Raw genomic sequence first — 22,569 nt, 5'->3', positions numbered from 1 at the left:
ATTTTTATTTATTCTATTTGTAATAATCTCATTTGTTAAATATTAACTACATAATGGGCAAAAAGGAAAATACAAATGCTTTGAGCAGCTTCAAAGCCATTATTCATTGCTGTATCGTTCATTCAGCTTGCTTATAGTAGCACTTCCCTGACAGTGGGGTCCCAAGAAAATAAATAAACATAACCCATAGACCAATGCTGCCTTCACAGACTTACGAAATGTTGTAAATTGGACTTTAAGACCGTGGACCATGGGGTTAAAGTGTTTATAATAGTTAATAGTTTCTCAAATGTTAAATTTTCTCTCATTAGACTTGTCTAAATGTTTTGTTCAGCTGCGAAAACAATTAATGTCTGAATAAGTCGACCTTTAGAAGAAAAACCTCAAACTGATTAAGTTGAATATGTACATTCCGATTTTAGAGCTAAACCTGAACGTTACACCAGTGTGAAAAAAAAAAAAATCTAAAGAAATGCGCATGCGCAGTCGCAGTGTTTGCATTCCACCTACCTCGACTGAGACTGACAGCCCGTTAGCTGCTACTGCTGCTCACCGACAATGATACAGCAAACACGGACTCGGCTACTTACATCGAAATGGACTTAACGAACACTTTTAACACTACTAAGACGGATTTTATTTAGACACCGTTGTCTACAGACGGAGTTTATTCTTCGCCAGGCTCGTTTTCTGTTACAGGGAAGACGGAGAGTCGACGTCCGGGAGCGGAATGGATGCGACGACCGATTTCCTGCGACATACGCCGGCCAGCTAAGAGGCTTCCACACTTTGAAGAGCGCCTGAGTGCACTTTAACTATTCAGGACTAGACTTGCTTCTGCGTACTTAATTGTGACACTAATATCAGCAAAATAATCGTTATTAGTTGTGAAGATGTACAAGTTTTAAAAGCGTTGCTAATCGCTACTGGCGACCCAACACAGCTTTAAGCTAACGCACGGCTAACTGAATATTGCATTCTTTGTTTTTTGTATTTGCTAAATTGAATCAAGTGTTTTTATCCTTCTTGAGTTTGATTGATACTCGTATTAAGAAGAGGGACGCCGCTTGTAAGCCAGCGTTTCTGCCTCACTACAGCCTGGATCGTTGAACTTGGTTTTTAAAGGACATAAATCATCTGACTTCTCACTTATGGCTCGTTAGTATCGCGGTACTGCAGCTGACCCAGCTAGCTAGCATCTGTTAGCTAGTAGGTAGCGCAAACAGCCGTCAGCCACTTCTTGGCCTTTAGCAACTTCCTGACAGTAAAGATGCACCACCAGGACTTTTCTGGAGACCAGCCTGGGAGCGGGAGCAGGAAAACTGCTTACCACTACAGGAGGGGCAGCAGCGGTGCGTCCGCCTCCTCCGCAGCCGGTGGCGGTGGGGTCAACACGGCTGACGACAATCCAACCCAGGCTGGATCCTCCTCTCCCGGACTCCACCACCAGGCCCAGTCCCAAGCGGCTGGCGCTCAGGTGAAGAAGAAGAGTGGCTTCCAGATAACAAGTGTCACCTCAGCTCAGATCAATGTGAGCGGCAACAACAGTTTAGCAGATGACACAGAGAGCTATGATGATATGGATGAGTCACATACTGAAGATCTCTCCTCCTCTGAAATGCTGGATGTATCCGTATCAAGGGCCACGGATACAGGTGTGCCAGAGAGAAGCTCCTCTGATGAGACATTGAACAGTCTCCATGGAGTCGACACACCTGGACTTGTGTCACCCAATGAGCCTCTTCACCCTCATTCCATCCCTCAGGGGTCCCAGCAGCACACCTCTATGGTAAACGGGACCATCCATCATAATTATCCTCAGCAACACAGCCAACCCCACCATCATCACTCTGATAGCTTGGGAGGAGGTGAACCCTCATTGCCAGCTCTTCCCATTGCTCCCTTGGCTAGTTCCAGTCCAGCTATGAGTTCCAAAGGTGGGCCTAGCCAGTCTCAGAGGCCACCAGTGTTGGATAACACTAAACCTGCAGGTGGGACAACCCAACCATTAGCCCCTATTGTTGGTGGGACAGTCGCTGATCCTCATCTACAGGGCAGCGGAAACATTTCTAATGTTTCTGCTGCAGCTGTTCCTCCTTCTGGGCCTGCAGGATTTGACAACACTAGTGCAAGTGGACATGTAGCTTCTGTCGGAGGAGGACCAGGCCCATCTGCTGCTGCCCCCAACACTCAAACCCAGCACACCCAAACTGGCTCTCGTTTTAGGGTGGTCAAACTAGATACTAACTCTGAGCCATTCCGTAAAGGAAGATGGACGTGTACAGAGTATTATGAAAAGGAGATTCCTCAGCCAACTGCAGCTGAGGCACCAAAAGGTCCAGAGGTGGCCTCAGAGACTGAGGCAGGTAATGCTGGGATTAGTCAGGGCATGCCTGCTGTACAGCCACCTCACACGCTGCAGCCTTATCAGCAGCCGAGCCAGGACTTCACCAGTCCACAAGCCATGCAAAGCCCACCACAGGGACTGGCCCAAACCACTCCTCTGACCTATGTTTCACCCCAGGAGGTTGTTGGTGGGGTTCATATACAGAAACCCGTGGCTCCTCTCACTCTCCCCACAGTAACGCCACAGGCAGGTTTAAGTCAGCCTCCCCCTGTAATACCCCAGCAGTTACCCTATGCTGTGGATCCCCACCAGGCTCAGATCCAGGGAGGTTACGCGGCACCACAGCTCCAAGTAGGGGTCATGGCTCCGGGAGGTGTCCAGCAGCCAGACTTTATCCAGCCCACGGCTCCCTTCCAGACCCAGGTCCAGCCTCCGCTGCCGCATGTTACAACAGGAATCTCCTTAACACCAGGTCCAGGGGTCACGGCACAGCAGCAGGGCAGCATTACTCAGCCGCTGCCCCATCAAGGTCAGGTAGCTCCACCTGCCCAGGCAAATTTTGCAGGACAGACCCTCCTAGCTCAACCTCACATACAGCCACAAGGCCAGCCCCCCTCCACTGCCACAGTCCCAGAAGTGCACCATGGGACCCCCTACATGCCTCTGACTGCTGTTCTCCAGCCCCTCCTCACCCCGGGAGCGACCTTCGCCCCGGTCCTTGGAGGAGGGAGCTCCATAAAAGCCTCCCAGCTAGAGGACGCCCAGAAGCTTCTGCTCCAGCACCAAGGCCTGCTGGGTCTGCCCAGGCTTGGCATGGCAGCAGGTGGAGAGGGGGCTGCAGAGGTCGGCCGTGCTGCTGGAACACTGGCCCACATGGGGATGTCTGCTGAGGCCAGCGCCTTCATGGCTGCTGCTGCTGCAGGCCTCAGGACTCAGCATGCTGAGGGAGAGGAAGACAGGTGAGGATGGACTGCGTTGCTTGCTCTAATGTAAACTGTGTTTTGCAGATGATGTTTTTAAATAATCGAGAAGTGGAAGTTATCATTTTTGGTACATTGTAGTTCAGATTGCAGCACAGTTAATTTTTCTTTCTAACATTTCATCACTATAATACTTTCTTTTGCAATAATATTTCAACATGTTGACTCTAAAGTGAAAAAGTGCTGGGAAATATCTGTACCTCATCACATCGTTGAAACAGCCAGTCTAATTACGGTGTCTGGCTATAGATTTTTAAGTTTCACCACCACAACAGCATGCTGCAACTGGTTTCCTGTCTGGTTTTGCTGTAACTGCAGAGCAGAACTTTCATTCAGATCTAGACGCCCAGTGTCACATTTGCTCGATGCCCTGTTCCCTGAGGTCACTCAGCCAGCGTTCAGAAGGCAGTGGGTGAAAAACCACACACTGGACATTACTATTAAAGAAATATCAGTGGTTGGAATAGAGGCAGTGGAGCTGCTGAGTCACTGAGGGGGCTGATGACTCAGCAGACGCTCTGCCCTGGTCGACCCCCTACCATCACACATCTACTTCCATTAGCCCAGGACTCTATGTGTCAGTGAGGCTATGTTTTCACTCACACTGTCCTTCCTTTCACATTCAGTATTTGCGTCTCCCTACCCCCCATCTCCCCTGAGGTTTCGTCTCGTATTAGAGACTGGATCTGTTGATTTGTACCACCCCGGCTGAGCTGTGCTACGATTTATTTATGTGTTCTTACTCAATCCTATGCTTTTAGTTTTGCTGCTCAAATGTGGTCATTTCAGCTGCCGGTAGTTTTCTGGTCTAAATAGAGTAAATGCCCTGGAAAAAAACCACCCGTGCCCCATTTGAAGATGCAGTGTTAGTCTTTCAGAGTCTGTGCAGTAGAGTGCCTGATCTGGACTTGCGCTGCACAAATCTGATGAACTCTCGGTGCAGAGAAATGGAGCACTGTTGTGGCAGCAGTGTAGTGTTACCACTGTACTGTCCTGTTTCTGGTTTAGCAGGACATTCATGTTGTGAGTACAACAATAATGCCCGTGGGGCATGTAGGGACTTTGACGCAGCACTGCCAGCCTCACCCATGCACCCACAATTGAAATACAAAACTTCTTGAATATTGTGGTTTTTATTTGACTTCTGAGTAGTTCCTTGACTAAAATAGTCAGGTGAAGCAGCAAACATACTTCTAATTTAGGTATCAGCACTGAAACTGACCGTTAATGGATTTCAAACTGTTCAGATTGTGTCTCAAATGAAGGAAACAGAGCGATGGAGACCGCAATAACTGCTGGTTTACTGTTGATGTAGTCTTAGTCATATTCAGCTGTAAACAGAGCAGGACTGTTTACTATGTGGAGGCTTTTGTCAGCAATTTTTGGCATCCTGTCATAACAGTATGTGTGTGTGCACATGGTCTGCATGCTGTCTCTGTAAGCGTGTTTCCCTCTATCCGTCCATTTGTCAGCCCGTTTTCTCGTCATGAATCGGCCACTGTCCTGCAGAGAGTCTAAGTGTGCGTGCTTTGTTTATAGTCACGGTCATGTCATGCTGTGTCTATGTCCACTTTCTTGCTCTGTCTCCTTTCCTTTTGCAGTTCTCAGTGCATCGCGCCAGCTGTCCAAACTGTTCTCCTCTACCCTTCTCTTTTAGACACTAGGCTATTCTACATTTCCACTCTTAAAATATCCCTTTCACTGTGTACAAGCACTGTTTCCTCAAAGCTAAATGTACCCAGTCCTGTGCCAAGGTGAAGTCTACAGCTTTTTCCTCCAAACGTCAGACATTCGCACTCGTATTTACTACTGAGGGTGAGCAAGAGCAGAGTGAAATGAACACAGTGTGTTTTTAAAATGTGACCAGAGCCAGTACTCTTAGTTAAGATCTCCCATTGTCCAAGATCAACACCAATATTAGTGAACATGTAGATGTACTGACAGACTGAAGGAAAGTGCTTTGTTCACACTACTATGCTTTTGTTAGTGCTGCAACTAACAGTTCTTTCCATTATCAATTAATCTGACAAGTATTTATTTGATTAATCATTTTGCCTAAATAATGTGTGAGAGTGCATGTTTTGTTTATTTCAACAGTCCAAAACCCAAAGATATTTAGTTTACAATGATAAAAACAGAGAACAGCATAAAATTTGAGACACTAGAGAAACAGTGAAGAAGTTTAGTAATTGTTGCTTGAAGAATGACTTCATTGATGAGTTGATTATCAAAATAGCTGCTGATTCATTTTCTGGTCATCAATTAGTCAACTTATACTTGCAGCTCTAATTTAGGTGGACCTTAAACTCTGGTGGGAAAACGATGACTGGGCTCTAAATGTTGTGTCATATTGCTTTTTGTCCGTCCATAAGTTACCTTAAACAAAGGCAGCTAGCTGTCTGGAATGATCGTTGTACATGGAGCTTAGATCAGCTGTTTTCAGAGTCAAGTGTGGTTCTTTAAAAGCCGTAGCTGTCATTAGTGATCAAGCTCAGCGGTGTGAACGACTGCTGTCGTGTTGTTAAACAGGGATGTGAGAGGGTGTGTCTGTTTTGCAGGATTCTGCCTGTTTCTGTTCACCTGCTTGCTGTCTCTCTGTATATCTGTCAGTGAGCTGTATGTCAGGAAGAGCGCTGTTAAGACAGTGGTATTAATCAGGGCTTTCATCAGGACCTCGTGCCTCCTCGGGTGGAATTTCAGCTTGCGGGTCGGTGTTGGTATAATTTGACTGCTGGATAGCTGCCAGCACAAGGCAAACACACACACCTCCAGTATACTTTACACCTGTCAGCTGTGTCTTATCCACACACCTTTCTCTCTTTCCACCACCAATAACAACTTGCAGGGACATACGACTGATGCAGGTCACAGAGAATGAATACAGCATTACTTACCGCTAATAATATCACTGAACAACGTAGCTGAGACTGCACAGCCCAAGTGAGCACTGTCAGTGTCTCTTCTCCAGTGCAGCATGCTTTGGTAATGAGCCGAAACCAAAATTATACCTTATGAATACTTACTGTATGTGACATGATTTTGCAATAATTTGCCATGCCAAAACAATTGGCCCGTAGCTAAGTATCGACCCTCTTGGTTTGCACAGTCTGGTTAAAACAGAGCTAAAGTAAATGGTTAAAACAATATTCAGATAGAAAAGTAAGAAGTTGGACTTCACTTCAACGCCATTAAAATAATTGAAAACATTACACAACAATTTATTAAGGGACATTTTAATGGAATTTTAGCCCAAAAAGTGTCTCAGGAAACAGTAATGTAATGCTTCCTATGATTAACTTATGTGGAAAAGTGAAAAATATGACCCCAGAGGCCTTGTGTTGTGCTTAGTTACAGTTGCTAACTTAGGACACAGTGGCTGTTTTAGGGAGAGGCTGAGCGAAGGGTCAGTAATCTGTATATCAGTCAACACATTTTACCTCAAGAATCTAAATTATATGTCGTTTGGCCTGGTGTTGAGTGTGTAAATATGTGTGAGTCATGTGACCATACTGTAGAGTGTTACAATGCATTTCAGAGCCAACTAAATGTTGTGGGACCTTTAGAGCATTCTTACAGGGAAATGTATCTGTATGACCTCATCCTTTGGAGCCATAAAAGTTAGTGATGATTAACCCATAAAACTTGTACACGTCTTTTCTTCACAGTCTTGCAGTAGAAGCCGTCCTTTTACATTTCAAATCGGAGGGTTTTTTTCCGTGTTTTGCTGCCGTGTTAATGAAGTAAACGTGTGTGCAGCAGCAGTTGCTGTACAGTCGGTTCAAACATAACCACGCAGTCACGAGTTTATAGCTTGACAGCAAAGTGAAACAATGATCGCCAGTCAGACAAGATGGCGTCTGACAGTCAACAGGTTTGCGAAGGTAGATGTGAGAGTACAACATTGTTGTTCCTATGTTGATTTTACAAAAAAAGCTTTATTTGAATAGAGACTCACTCATTTTCTGATTGCAAGCTTGTCATGAATTTTAGCCATTACGTTTTTTTTGTTTTTATGAGGCATTTCAGTCCCTGTTGATCTTTTTATGTGTTTGAGGGATAATGTGCTGCCTGTCAAACACTGTAAATGTACTGGCTCGTGATTTATGTTTTGATAATATTGACACACCTGTTTTAAATTGGCAAGCCATCCAAAATGGAGCTTTTACCAGGCAGAGAGAGTCCTCGATGGCCAAATATGGACAAATGCTTTGAACTACTGTAAAAAAATAGTTTCTGTGCCAGAGCCTCAAAAAGGAGGAAGACGAGACACTATTCTGTTAATGGTTGAACTTTAAAAACAAAGTAGTGAGTAAATCCATTATAACTCCAACATATTAGTGAATCGCTGCATTGTGTAAATGTCCTTAAATGACTAAACATAACAAAGAAGAGAATAAACCACATTTGTAAGTTTATTTGAAGACCTTGTAATCAAGTTGTATAAAATGATTCATTTGGTGATATTTCCACAAGTTTCTTCTTCAGCAGCAGATTTGATGACCTACAAATCCAAAAGCCAACTTTAATGCCTTCTTCCATGCTGACTCTAATATACTCACCTGAATAAAACCCATATTTTCCCGAAAGGAAAATTCTTTCAGTAATCTTGACCTCTTAGTCTGTGTTGCACCCACCTTCTGCTTCAGTCTTTACTATATCAACTTTATGTTAAATTATATGGAAAAGTATACAAATTATATCTCCGGCTGCCTAAACCCATGTTCTTGAAATTAGTGTCCAATATTTTGTTGACGTTAAACTCTGATATCCCAGCCTCATCTGCTAATGTTTGTTTTTTTTGTTTTTTTTATCTAACAGCAGCATGATGGCCATCACTTTTGGTAGTTATCGTCGGCAAGAAATACATGTGCTTATGTGAACTCTAATGTGCTGTCTTTGAGTGCAGTCAGTGATAGTTTAGTTCCAAGGTTGTGTCATGTTGTTACTCCAGTTTGGTGGATCTTTAAATCATAGGTGGAGCGGCAGAGTTTGATGGTGCTTTCAGTTTCTTGGGCGCCATCTTCTGCATGTCAAGAATGATAAATCACACCTGAAGAATAACTCCAGTATTTACCTGGGGCCTACAGCCATTGTATCACGCTATACAAACCTGCCAAATTCCACTGACAAAAAAAGTGATTTTATCTCTCAACACGGCAGTGGCTAGTCTACTGCTGCCTTGATCGATTAGTTTGTTTGTGTAACTGTGTGCTAAGCAAATATTGTAGTGGATCTAACTACCAAAAAACAAAACTACCAAAATCTGCCAAAAGAATTGAGCCTAGGTTTAAAATACCTGAGTTATCCCTTAAGTCTGAATATGAGACATGATATAAAATCATGTGTGAGCAGAGAGATGAACACAGTCCTTCTCCTTTCTCACGTTGTTGTACCACTGTTACGTCACTAGGTGACAGTATTGCTTCACAAATCCTCACAGCCTCGCCAGCAGTTGTTTATATAACCTTACAGTGCTTTGAGAATCACTGACCTAAAATGTGCCTTGCAGCTTAGTGGAAATGTCCTTCCTGCACGCAATCTATGACTCACAAACAAATGAGCGATTTTTAGATCTCCTCTCTGTACGAACACTGACCCTCTGTTCTTACTCACAGAAGTGGGTGTGTAGCATCTAATGCTGGCTACAGAAGGTCCCAGCGGTACAGTTATTGATATAGTATATCCTTGTGCAGGGTTTTAATCACAAGTAGGTGTGCGTATTTTTAGGGATGGAATGACTCACTGGGTTAAGTTTATCATCCTGACTGACTGACTGACTGATAAATGAGTCAGACTATTAGGCAAAAGCTATTGTGGCGGCACTTTGTTTGTCCTTGTTTGTCTGTTTGTCCTGCAAAAGATTTTGTATGAGGTTGTTTCTAGGAAACTGTGACATTGCTTTATCAGACCATAGGGTGTTTTTAGTTTATTTATATTAGGGAGGTTAATGATTTCTTTGGATATACACAAAATGCCCAGCTCCTATGTGAATGCATTTGATGTTTGGCTTTCTAGTTCCCATTGAAGTTGAATGGTTTCATCACATCACACATATTCACATTTCTTTTTGTTTTCTTTTAGCAAAAATACCAGAAATTCCCTTGTTCCAGTTCCTCATTTGTGAGAATTTTCTGCTTTTCTTTATTACATGTGATAGTAAACTGAATATATTTGGTTTTGGACTCTTTAGACAAAAAAAAAAAAAGCTATTTGAAAATGTCATCTTGGACATCTTCATTCCCCATTTTTTTATTGTTTTGCTTTATGTAGAACAAATCTATTAACAGGAGAAAATGTTTAATGAATGGCAGCATGGAGGATTCTTATTATTATATCATTATATAATTATCTCATTATTTATATAAATGCATATTTTTGTTCAAACTCCATTGTGTTTGAGTTCTGGCAGAGATATCGCTAGAAGGGTTTTCAGGCTTTGCAGTGCATCGTAATGTGTGCGTGAAGATTTTGATGCAGCCAGATCACAACATCATCCGGCTTTGACAGATTCGGTTTGAGGCAGCAGGGGTGGGGGTTTGAGGGGCACAAAGCCGAGTACACAGGTGTCACGTTTGCTCGCCTTGTGCCTTCATGCGGGGCTGCACATTCTTGAAGAAAGTCACAGGCCAGAGAGGAGGTAATATGTGTCTATGCATGTTCCGTGCTCTTCTCAGCAACTGTTTATGAGCTCACCCGTCAGCATGATGATGTACATGTGTGTGAAATGGTAGGTGTTTACAGGAGAGATGTTTTATGGTGCAGAAGAAGCAGCTTTTTCCCCTTCAGGCTTTTACACTCGGGAAGAAATGTGCAAAGAGGAGGAGAGGCTACATTTCTGGTTTTAACTGGTTGTGCCACGATCACTCTTCTGACGCCTGTACTGTTATTTTCTTTCCCCCTGTCATTTCCCTCTCTATATAACTTTTCTCACAGAGGAAATGCCTCTACACCTAGCAGGAGACAAATGTGATATTTCAGATACTATAATTTCTAAAACACGTAAAAGTATCCAGCTGTGATCGCTGCAACAGGAGAAAGTACTCATGGAAGTGTAACCTGCCACTGAATACATTAAAGGAGACATATTCTGCTCTTTTTTAGGTTGCTGTTTTAGGTTGATGTTCAAAAACACATTATCTTTCCATTATCATACTGTGCAGACTGCAGAACTGCTCTTCTCAGCCTCTGAACACTCCGTTTGAGCTCCTGTCTTTTTAAGACCCCCTTCTGGAAAGACTAAGGCTTAAACAGAGCGTTTTTACACACATCTACTAAAAGGTGGTACAGGTGAAAAGAAGAGAGGATGGTCTTTTCTTATAGTTTGAGGGTCTCTAGACACACTGGGACACATTTTTATGTTGAAAAGACATTAAAAAGTGCATTTTGCATAATATGTCCCCTGAAAAGTTACGCTGACTGTAATTTCCAATGATTTAGTACAATGCTTGGCTAGAAAGCAGAAAGCTTATGTTTGCCAGTACATTTGTGCTTTAAATTGCAGAAATTGAAGTTTGTTGTTTTGATACTGAAATTTCTGCTTCTTTAATGTTTCTTATTAATGAAATGATTCAAGATCAGATGATTACACCTGCTGTCCAAAATATATATATCCATCCATCTCTATCCATCTATCTATCTATCTTAGTGTTTAGTCTTTTCCACTTCTTTTTCTCTGTTTTTGGATGACTTTTGAGGGAAACTTTGACACTCTTCCATAGTAACATGACCTCTCTACTACCCCTGGAAGTGACACTTCTCTGTAAAGAGAAATAATAATAATTCTGCGTAAAGCCAGTTGTGTTTGCTTTGTGTCAGAGCCCCGACCCTTCCTACTGTTAAAATACATTCACATCACCGCAGGAAGCGTGCTCGCTGCAGAGAACCTTGAGCAAAGATCCTCACTATTAAAGCACTGACGGGGAGCTTTCCTGCTCTGTTTACATCGACAGCGAGTCCTCGAACCCATCCATGTGACTCGGGGTCAGAAACACAACTTCCTGTGACGTTTGATATTTGTATATCACAGGTTGTGTAATATATGATTGTGTAATGTTTGTTTTAACACATGGATTACAGTTTGTGTAGGAGGCTAAGCCCAATTTTTGTGCGTGAAATTTGCCACACAGAGCCAGAAATAATTAAAACACGACATGTAGAGCCTTTTTGCCAGTTTGTGGGGTATCAAGACAGAAAATGAAACAGAAGGAGATGAGAGCTCTGTGTTGATTCTAGCCAGATTTTGTGTAATACTTTAATACTCTGGTATTTGTGCCAATTCAAAGCCCAAACAAACTTTGCTTCTCGATAACTTTTCTTTTTGGCCTCTGTTTTAATAACAGTCATTTTTCAAGTACATTCCCTAAATCAAGCAGCTAATTTCTAAGGATTTCCTGCTTTTCTTTGTTCTATGTGATAGTAAACAGTATATTTTTGGGTCTTGGACCGACAAAATGAGCAATTTGTTGGCTTCACCTTAGGCTGTAGGAAGTTGTCTATAGACCAAATAATAAATGATGAAACAATAATGAAGACCGTTACACATAGCAGCGTCTCCTCTTCACATCTTTTTTGACGCTTTTCTATTTCTTACATTCCTTGCTAAATGTAGACGGCAAGAGCTCCTTCTGTTATTTTTACTGCCGTTAAAAATGTGTCAAGCCGTCATAGTGGGCGAGGAATGTGTGGAGGTACTGAAAACCAATACCTCATCCATCAGAAGAACAAGGCACGTCAGCAGTGTCAGTACACTAGTAGAGCTGTGGGAGCTCAGCCTCCTTCCTTCCCTGTCTACTAACTTGTGTCACTTTGGTGGCCCATATGCCACAGTGGCTGGTTATGTAAGGCATTGCGTGCATTGCGGTGAACGATTCACTTGCGCTCCAAAGAGCCGCTGCCCTGAAGCTCTGTGACTCCCTGAGAGCTGAGTTTTGGGGCGTTCCTGCTGTTTTGTTTTGTCTGTGTTTGGGCAAAGATCAAGGGAGATCATGCCTTGTTTGCCAGCAAGTAGAAGGCTGTTTGATTGCTACCTTGGTACGCTTCGCTTACGCAGGAATTGGACCTTGAAAACATAAAACTAATTGCATGCTGCAGGTACAAATTTGATGTAATTTTTCCGTGTTTCTTTCCAAAATCCAAAATCTTGCTCATAAATTCTTTCCTTTCTCTTTCTAGTTTGATTTCTAAATTTGGATGATGAAAACACACTTCCTCTCTTTAGGTGAAGTGTGTTGTTTGTGCGTGAGCAGTGGGGTTGATCTTGCTGTCGGCCTTGGTTCTCCTCCGTGCAAATGCCAGCGTTCAGAAAGCCTCCGAAACCGGATTCCGCCAGTTTGCAAACATAGCCTCACACACACACACACACAAACCGGCTGATACAAGAACACACGCACACACGGGATGCATGGCCCTGCGCAGACACACGCAAGCGCATGTCTCCCAACTGCTTCAGGACAAGTGATGTGGAAGAAGGCGGGCGAATCACAGAGCAGCATATCGGATGAAAAAAGAGGGATGCAAGGAGAGAGATATAGAAAAAGGAAGAAGCAGGGAAACATAAGAGGAGGTGTATAAAAAGCGAACGCAACATTACAGTGTGTGACATTATCTGGTGTAGCTGATAGCTTCCAGCTGTGTTGTGGTTTTCGTGGAGGTTTTCTGTTGTGTTCCCAGTCACTTCCCCTAATTGCTTTGTGGCGTCCTCGGCTATCAAACCCAGTCATATTTTCATGTAACTTAACAGTTGTGGCAGAGCTGGACCCTTTTCAGGACCACACACTGCAGCCTGAGTGGTGGCCCCCACAATTGAGCCCAGCTCTGCTTTCACTCAGACCGCACAATAAAGTGAGGCGGAAGCGTTACTTACACTCAGCTGGGTGCTTTTGTGAGGGAGAACATGGATAAAAGGAGGGCCGTGGTAAAAGGGGAGATGCCTCTAGTGTATGTACAGCAAATACACAAGAAGGCGTTGGGCTTGCTGATGGCCCTACTGATTTTACACGTTTCTAGAACATCTCCCTAATGGTTGTTTGTTGAGTTAAAACGTTTCTATATCATGGAGCTATACTCTTACACACTTTCAAAATGATTGAATAGGGTTTTTTGCTTTAAGTCTTCTTAGTTTAGCTTCCCCAGTTTTGTTTTTATGGCTCCTATCTCAAACATTAAAAAATATTGGATGAGTTTTTGCTGTTTTTTTTTTCTGTAATATACAGAAATGTCCAAACAAGGCAGAATTGAGCATTTCTTTAACCCAGTTCTAAGAGACTAAAACATATCCAGATTTGAAGATAAGTGTCACTTTTCTCAAATATAATTTCTCTCCCTTGGTCTATATTTTTAACTATGTGGGCAATGCAAGCACCATCTGTTCTTTTTATTCCTCCATCATCTGCTGCCACTCAGTGGCTACACATCCGACCTTATGTAAGCTCCACAGGGTGTGGCGAAGATGTTCACCACCACCCTTTTTATTCTCCATTCAAATCTTGTAGCCACTCACCGTCTTTTAAAAAGATGGGAGGTGAAGTCATTGAAAGAGATAAACATGATATTGCTGTGGTTGTCGTGAGGAGAACACATGCTTTCTAGCATGTGGATCGGTGTTGTTGAGGCTTAAGAGAGAGTTCGAATGAGCTCTGCCTGTTAATTTTATCCAGAGTTTGGCATAGCCGAGGACTCATTACCTAACCGATAAAGTCTAATAGCTTGGTGGAACATCAACATGGCAGCCTGGCCAATAAGGACCTTTTTAATTTGGCATTAAAGTGACTCCAACTTTAGCTCTCTTGGAGTATTATTACATTATCGTACTTTTCAGTATGGCTCTTTCCCTATAGGATGAATGTACATTAAGCTTTAGCACAGTGGTTAGGTAATATATGGGTCAGCCCTTTCACATACACAAGCTTAGATGGTCGTACATAATGAATGAAAGCAGCCCATCTGTGATGTCATGACGTCAATGTCTCTCGCCATTGGCTGAGCTGGGTGTGTTGTGCCATCAGCAATTGGCTGAAAGTAAACTGTCTGCACATCAGTGAACGCTGCCCTCGGACGAGTTTCAAGTCTTTTGTTTCAGATGTGGGCATGCGCACACTGACCCCAGACCTGCAAGTACACAATGTACAGATACGTATTCAGTGAAGGGTTTTGTTTTCGAATGATGAATAAACTTTGGAAAAATAATAGTCGCTGAGTACCTCAAGTCACAAGTGGACAAAATAACATTTTCAGAGAGATTTTATTTGGTTTTCCATACTCGTATTTCTGGCCCTCCACTGTTTACCGGATTAGTGACACATACAGTAAAGGGAACAAAAGAAGACGTGACCTTCACCTAATGAGGTTAATAATTTCAGTCCGTGCACTGAGCTGAATCCCACCAGCAAACTCACTCTGAGCGACCCTCGCCGACATTTTGTGGTGCTCGCCATCCTTGACCAGGGTCGCCTCTTCCCTTTGTTCTCTACAGTTCTTCCACTTAACACTTGATGCTGTGTTGTTTTTTGTTCTTTGTCTTTTTTTACTGCTAAGCTATTGCGATGCTTTGAGCTTTCGGTGCTCTGCGTCAGCTCGATGCCCAATCGGCCATCCAGCTACAAGTCTTGTTTTGATCGTCTTTGTTCCAACTGTAATCTAAACTGTGTGCTCGTCTTCATGGATGTACACGTGAGCCGTGCTCCAGTGGAGACCCATACTGTGAGAGTGTGGGTGTCAAGTGTGCATCCACTGATCAGGAGTGACAAGTCGGCTAAAGGCAAGCCTGGTACAGCATACACATTTTCCTTGAGATACATGAAGGAGGGACACGGTGTTAGCAGTGTGAGGAAACGTGAGGAGATGTTTGTTATTATATCAAGGGAATTTAAGGGCAAATGCACACATTCTCCACTGGATACTGATGCGTGGAGGTTTAGAGTCGGGTACCGCTATTGTATCCATCACCAGCACAGAGAGGATGTAGCAGGAAACAAACAGGAAAGATGAGAGCGAGCGAGAGGTTGCAGACTGAAGGAGGGAGTGTGCTGACAGGGTGTGTGGTCAAAAGTAGCTCATCCTATTGGACGGATCTCCCTAATCTCTGCTGACAGTTTATATAACAACAGAAGGGGAGGTGACACGACTCCTTATGCAGTGACATCACAGCCCACCCTCCTATCTTCCCTCGGCGTGCACCCAATCGTCTGAGCGTCTATATGTGATTCAGGCTTAGCAAAGGGGCAATCAGGACTTAACACAGCAAGGCACGCTCCCGTTGTTCGCACACACACTCCCGCTACCATCCCCGTCCTGCACAGCTCCTGCCTGGTCTCTATTGTTGCTCAGGCTCCCCCATGTGAAGCTCCCACAGCTGAGGGGAGCTGGGGGTCGGGGGCCAAAGGGCTCAGGTCAGGAGGACGGAGGAGGTGCGGTGGTGGTGGTGGAGTTTGTTTTGGGGTGTTTTTGGTGGGGCGGATGTGGGGGGGGGGACTCTGCTCGGTCGGAGTGTGCGTTTTTAGCCCGGAAGCATCAATGAGAGAGAAGGGGCTGTCCGGGGCAGGAGGAGCACAGGGCAGGGACGGCATGGCTCTAAAGCTGCTCTTCTGGGAGCTGGAGAAGCATCTGAAGAGGTAACGATGGCTGTAGTGTTGTCACGTTGTCAGGGGGTCCGCAGCAGCAGCCCGGGGGTTAAACAAGGGCGTACGGCAGAGGGGCTTTGTGTTGATGTTTCTGTCTGACCATTGCTGTTGTGACGTCCAGTTGATTTAATGATGTGTGGAAAAATGAAAGCAGCGCCTGCAGTTATCCAAGCATTTCTCAAATCTAAACTTATCGTACATCACCTCGGCGCGTTCATACTCTCGCTCAGCCGCATTGAAGGACTGCTAATGTGTCCGAGGACACAGTGTTCTTGCTTCTGCACATGCATGCTGTTACGCCTGACTGTGTGTGAGTATGAACCCATGGTTGGTTGATGTTCAGTCACTGTAACGTGGTCCAGGACAGGAGTACTTGCATTAATCCTCGCCTGCTTCCAGTTGAATCTTTCCCTTCAGTCTAAACTGCCAAAGATAAGCATCATGTTCCAGTTCCTCAATTGATCCAGTTAGCCCATATTTGCTTCCCTTTGTTCAGTTATCAGGCCACGAATAGACTTCAGACTCCCAAACTCAATAAACCAATATGTACGCAGCCTGTCCAATGTGCAAAAACACATTTTTCCTCCAGTTAACCAACTATGCTTTTGTTTTACACCCAACATCCAACTTGTACCTCTTCTCCAGACTGTCTAATATTAGTAAAATGTTTTCCATGAGCATATACAGTATGAATAAGGTCTCTACAACATGACATGCATGTGAGGCTGCTCCTTTGGAAGAAACAAATAGAGAAGTCACTACAAGCGTTATTTTCCAGTTCTCTAAAATCACTCCGTCCCTTGACAGTACAGCCAAAGTCAGAGGAAGTAAAATACAGAGACACAAGCAGGTGGAGAGTTTTGTCTTCTGCTCAGAAAGCTTTCTGATCTCCAAACTCCCAGACCGACACACATGTTCCAGACAGAGACAGATCTGACAGCTAAGGTGCTTAAAGCAGCACAGGTGTCTGAAGGGAGCTTTGTTGTCTCTCAGTGACTATCTGGTCCAAGCAGCCGGCAGATTTTGATTTTATATATTATAATACTTCAGCCTTTAAACACTCTCAGGTTTCAGCCTCTCACCGTGAGCATCCACTGTTTTATATCATTATTAACTTGAAAATTATTGGGGTTTAGACTGTTGTTCTCATAAAGCAAACACTTATGATAAATACTTTTAATTACTGACATTTTATAGACTAAAACCTTAATTATAACAACAGCTTAATCATTAAGAAAAATAATGAAATAAATAGAATAGTTCCCTCCTCTCACATTTGTTGTTTTCCAACATGTATTTCATGTTTTATTACACTACAATGTAATGTACTTGCTCCGAGCAGAATCGGTTGCCACTTGTTTGACTTATTTAACTTCTTTTCATGATTGATTCATCTTAATGTTGTTTCTTGTGCATCTTTAAAGCTACAAACTGTCAGAAAATAGTGAAAAATGGCCTCAGGTGTCTTGTTTTGTCTGACCAAACACAGGCCACTCAGTTTACACTGATCCAAGGAGAGAAAAGCAGTGTATCCTCACATCAGAGTGGCTGCAACCTGCAAATGTTTGTTAAACGACTTGAACAAGGAATTGATAATCCACACTGAATCAGTGATGGAGCCCCGTCACTGATGAGGAGGGTGGTCCTGCCTCGCTGTACAGCACAGTGTGTTCCCTTTGCAGCCAGTCCGACCTAAAGAGGACAAAGGAGCTTAGGTGTTCCTGCCATCTGACCCTTTTCTTCTCCTCACACATGTAACCTTTCAGCCTTTTGCTTATTTACCTGAACAAGTGGCAGCCAGACAGTGCTGAGGCCAGCTTTTCATCGCAGGGTCGGCCTGTAGGCTATTTATTGTGTACTCAGACTTCATGAAGCCTGTATATGAGACTCGCCTTGGGGTGTGTGTGAGACCCTGTTTAATGTATTAGTTATAACCAATAGGTGGAGACATTGTTTTACAGAACAGCTCAAAGTTTTCCCATCACCTGCAGTCCACATTGGAGCATAAAATCCAACAAAACAACACATTCAATCGCATTTTGAGAGGAAAAAATCGGTAAAAAGTAAAGTATCCGCTGGTAAATCGCAGTCTTCCTGGTTTTAAAGTCCAGGCTCTCCGCTCTTTCGCTCCATGATGTGCAGTGTGTTTGCGGGCTTTTATAGAGGACGGTGGAGCAGGTACACAGATGTCTCATGAATTATTCCCATGAGCGGCCTCTCCTCCAATCCGGTACGCCGCAGCGCCGCTCCCTGCATGTATTATGCTAATGAGCTCAGCTCTGCGCCAATCACTTGGCCGCTGGCGCTGTTTTCCTGCATGCATAATGTAGAGAGGGAGCCGCGGTCTGCGGAGCTGCAGCCCGCCGCTTCAGTCTTTGTGTGCTCGATTCCGGCTGCGAGCGCTGCGGTCGCCCGGAGAGCAGACCCGCCGTCCTGCCCTCAATAATGCGCTATTTTTCTACTTTTTTACCGCTGGATTTCCAGTTTGTGCAGAAGAAGAATCGCCTTTGGAGGTTTTAATGGACGGGGTGGTATGAATTCCCAGTGTTACACAGTGGCGATGGATCTTGGCGTTTGTCAACTGAGGAATTTCTCGATATCGTTTCTGTCCTCTGTGCTGGGGAAGGAGAGCGCATCAGTCAGGGTTGACAATAGGTAATGTCAGCAGGCTTCCTGCGCACCATCACCCGCTGCTGCTTTGCGATGTGCGCCGGATTAAAACGAGGCAGCACTGCCCAAAATGTTGTCTCACTGATTCTCCGCCATCAAAGTCAAACCCTGTTATCTCGACCTCTATTTGATGCGATGCACACACTCTTTCTTGGTGGTTTCTAGCCTGTTATTTTGCTGCATGACAGATTCTTATTTTCATACCTAAGGTTTTCTTTATGTTTGGCTCCATAAAACCGCAAATGGCAGTCACGCAAAATACCCTCGATGCAGCCCCATTTTCCTCAAATACACCCTGCGGTATTCAGCTAATGTTGAAGCACCCAGGCTTTTATAATCAGCCTACAAATCCTGTTTTTCTGTCTGTCTTTCAGCTCCTCCGGTGCAAGTGTGGTGGCCATTGACAACAAGATTGAGCAAGCAATGGTAAGCGTCAGTTTTAATCACATTAAAGCGCTGTGTGTTTGTAAATAGGCCCGTCTCATGCTTCACATGTATGTGCAGCCTCCAGCGTTATGTAACCCACGCAGCGACGTGGACTCCTTTATCTTTACTGCCACCTCGGTGCTTTTATTTTGGCATGATTTAAAATTAGACGTGCGAGATAATGTTGTGTTTGTGTCGGGAGGGGGTCTCGGGTTAACGAGAGGAGGCACAAAGCTGCGATGGAGCAATGAATGAATGAATGAATGAAAAGCAGAATGGCGCTTTTCTGTCATCTGAAATGTTTTAGAAATGAAGCCGCATGTGCGTGGAAAACATAGTTTTCCGCATATTTTCACCTGCTGGTGTTTGAATTGGAGGCAACAGGAGTTTCCTGCTCTGTCACGATTTGGACAGATGACCTCCGGATTGTTGGCAACTTGATGTGGGCCAGGCTAAGGTTCACACGCTATCCCCCCTCCTCCCTCTCTCTCTCTCTCATGCATATACATAGTCCCTCACCCTCTCCCTCTCCCGTGTTGCTAGGCAAGCAGCAGCCTCCCTACAGCTCGGTATAAATAACTCGTCCGGTGATTGGCTCCTCCCACCCCGGTGCAGGAACATTTTGTTCCCTCTCTGCGTACAGGGGCAGGGAGGAGGAAGAGGAGGAGGAGGAGGAGGAAGAGGAGGAGGGATGGGTCCACAGAGGAGGGGATGCTCAGATTATTAAACTCAAATCCCCCTTCAGCAGGCTGGCACAGCACACTGCTCAGGCATCATCATGGGGATGCACTACAAAGCTGCTTCTCTTGATGATTTTTTTTTAATCCGCCCTTTTTCTGAGGAGTCCTGTTGTGTTTGCAGTGCTTGTTTCCATTTTTAAAACTGCCGTGTGCTGTGTAAGACTGTGAGGTCACTTATAATGCAAAATTAGCCTCCCCCCTCTGCTGTGTCACACGTTTCCCCGTGCTTTGTGTCGCTCACATGGGTCTGAGTCAAGTTTCTCCGGCAGTTAGGTCTATTTGAAGAGCAGTTTTTTAGCAGGAAGCCTCTATTTATAAAGAGAGTAAATAAAAACAGGCATGAACCAAAATACGTGTTATAAAAAGGGATCGTTTAGGAAGTCGTGGTAGTGTGAATTAAAAAGGATGTCGTGTTTTATTATGGAAATAGTGATTACTAATTGACGCTAATTTAGTCCCCAAAATGTCACACAAACAGTGAAAACTTTATTATTACAGTTCCTCAAAGACTAAAGGGACATTTTCAGAAGCACATTTGAGAAATTGGAATCACAAGTTTGGCTTTTCAGTTGCCATTAATTTTCTGTCGCTTGACATGTTGGTCGATTAAATGCAGCTCTTGATTAGTTGATAAGAATTAAATTAAAAATTGTCTTCAAAAGGTCAAGAAAACACCCATCAGTTACCTCAGAGCCAGAGGTGACAGCCTCGAATATCTTCTCTCATCTGACCCACAGTCCAAAAGCCAAAAATATTACATTTTCGAAGCAGATCAGATATCAAAACAGCTCACCTACTAATCACCTAATTAATGGCTGCATCAACTAATAGTTAACGTTCTGTTGTGATTCAACTGTAAAAGTATGAAGAAACGTGGAAGTAAAAGACGTCTTTGTATATTTTGTTGTGTAAGAAGGAGTTTGGTTCATGGTGTCGCAGTGGAAACATGGAGGAAGGAGTCTGAGGAGTGTACAGCTAACCATGTGTCTGTCTGCTCCGTCCTCAGGACCTGGTGAAGAGCCACCTGATGTACGCCGTGCGTGAGGAGGTGGAGGTGCTGAAGGAGCAGATCAAGGAGCTGATCGAGCGCAACACTCAGCTGGAGCAGGAGAACAACCTGCTGAAGAACCTGGCCAGCCCCGAACAGATGGCTCAGTTCCAGGCGCAGGTCCAGACCGGCGGCTCCCCGACCACGGACCCGGCCGGAACCACACAAGCCCTCCCCTCCACACAGAGCTCCGGCACGTCGGCGTAACGCAGAGGCGGCTCACTGGAGACCCCCCGAGGATGAGACATAGGGGGGATGGAAGGAAGAAGAAGAGGAGGAGGAGGAGGAGGAGGAAGGAGTCTTGCCATACTGTGAACTGACTCTAGCACCAAGACCGACTATGCCACCATCTGGAGGAGCGCACACGTCAACTCAACCGGAGACGAGAAACAACTTTCTTTTGTTGCACATTTTATTTAAGTGAAAGACTTTGGAGTCACACCAGTGTGTGTGTGTGTGAGTGTGTGTGTGTGTGTGTCCGCTTTGTCTCCAACCTTTATTACCTGCTTAAGACAATCGTCGTGGTGATGACGAGGGGAAGGTCTACCCTCTCATGGCCGCCGGCGCCGCCACCATTGTTCAGGGCCGCCAAGGAGGAGGTCCCGGCCAATCAGGGGCTGCACGCTCTTGTCAGCGCCGGCGAATCCTTCGCCGTGTGACCTGTGGAAAGTGTGCCATCGGCTCGCCCCGCCCCCACCTCAACCCAGCACTGTCCGTCTGCACACACTTTGCGTTTTTTACTCAGCATTGTTTCATGTTTAATTTCTTTTGGTGCTGCGGTCTGTGCACTTTTCTCCAGACGATTCTGACAATGGACGAACTCTAAAGATTTGTACGACCCATCTGGAATGGGAGGCAAACGGTCCAGCTCGCTTCTTTTTTCTTTTCTTTTTTTTCACTCTCTCTGTCCCCACAGCGTCTGAAGATGACGACAGTCTTCGCTTTCTGGGTTGAGAGGGGAGCGGGGGGGTTAGATTAAAAGAATTATGAAACGTATATTAGCTGCTCCTCATTGTTCACTTTGAGATTGAGATCCTTCTGAGGATCATGTCGCCGCCCCCCCACCCTGAACGCACTCTCCCCCTTCTTCGATGGAGCATTGAACATTTATGCAGGGATTTTTTTTCCTTAGGGAGGGCTGGGAAAGGTGTAGGATTTGTTTTTGTCTGTTGTTGATGTAAATTAATGTCCTAGTGATCTGTAAAATGATTAATGGAGAGGCAAATAAGTAGGACAAGACTGTTTCTAGGTAGTGAACTTTGTACAGATTAAAAGTTTCCAATTAAACTCTGCCAAGTGCCTGGTTTCTAACCATAGATACATATATACAAGCTTTTTTAGTTGTTTTATTCAGTATGTGTGTATACATATAGATACACACGTACACACATATATATATGATCTATGGTTTGCCAGGTTTTGAACTACCTGTGATGTCATTACTCAGGGTGGGAACAGAAGAGGATTATTTACCTCCACACTAAGATGCTGTCTCTCCTGCAGTGACACACGGCTTCGTACTGTACGTGAACTCTCCTCTGCCGTCGCTTAACTCACTCGCTCAAATGATCTGGACTGTTCTACCATGTGGGAACGTGTGTAGTCTTTTCTTTTCTTTTTTTTAATGAATGGCTGTCTTTTTTTTTCTTTTTCTTTTTCTCCTTTTGTCTTTACTTTGTTTTCTTGTCTTTTGTACAGCCAAGTGTTTGAGTTGCTCGTAGTGCAACTGGAGCGCCGAACA

At 44.3% G+C, this 22,569-nt stretch overlaps 1 protein-coding gene across 2 annotated transcripts; it reads left to right on the top strand.

Annotated features, from left to right (window-relative positions):
• Nucleotides 1–521: 521 nt before the first annotated feature.
• LOC139223564 (TSC22 domain family protein 1) lies at nucleotides 522–22,046 on the top strand. 2 transcript variants are annotated; one of them, XM_070855505.1, is made up of 3 exons: nucleotides 522–3,306; nucleotides 18,989–19,040; nucleotides 20,787–22,046. In XM_070855505.1, the coding sequence occupies exons 1-3, from the start codon at nucleotides 1,271–1,273 to the stop codon at nucleotides 21,033–21,035; spliced, it is 2,337 nt and encodes a 778-aa protein (XP_070711606.1). In that variant the 5' UTR covers nucleotides 522–1,270; the 3' UTR covers nucleotides 21,036–22,046. The 2 variants fall into 2 exon arrangements, with proteins under 2 accessions (XP_070711606.1, XP_070711607.1); XM_070855506.1 differs by lacking the exon at nucleotides 522–3,306 and adding an exon at nucleotides 18,039–18,599.
• The last annotated feature ends 523 nt before the right edge of the window (nucleotides 22,047–22,569 follow it).

The sequence above is a fragment of the Pempheris klunzingeri genome, chromosome 24 (genome assembly GCF_042242105.1).
Source record: "Pempheris klunzingeri isolate RE-2024b chromosome 24, fPemKlu1.hap1, whole genome shotgun sequence".
NCBI classification, from domain to species: Eukaryota; Metazoa; Chordata; class Actinopteri; order Acropomatiformes; family Pempheridae; genus Pempheris; species Pempheris klunzingeri.
This window is presented reverse-complemented; position numbering and strand designations above follow the sequence as displayed.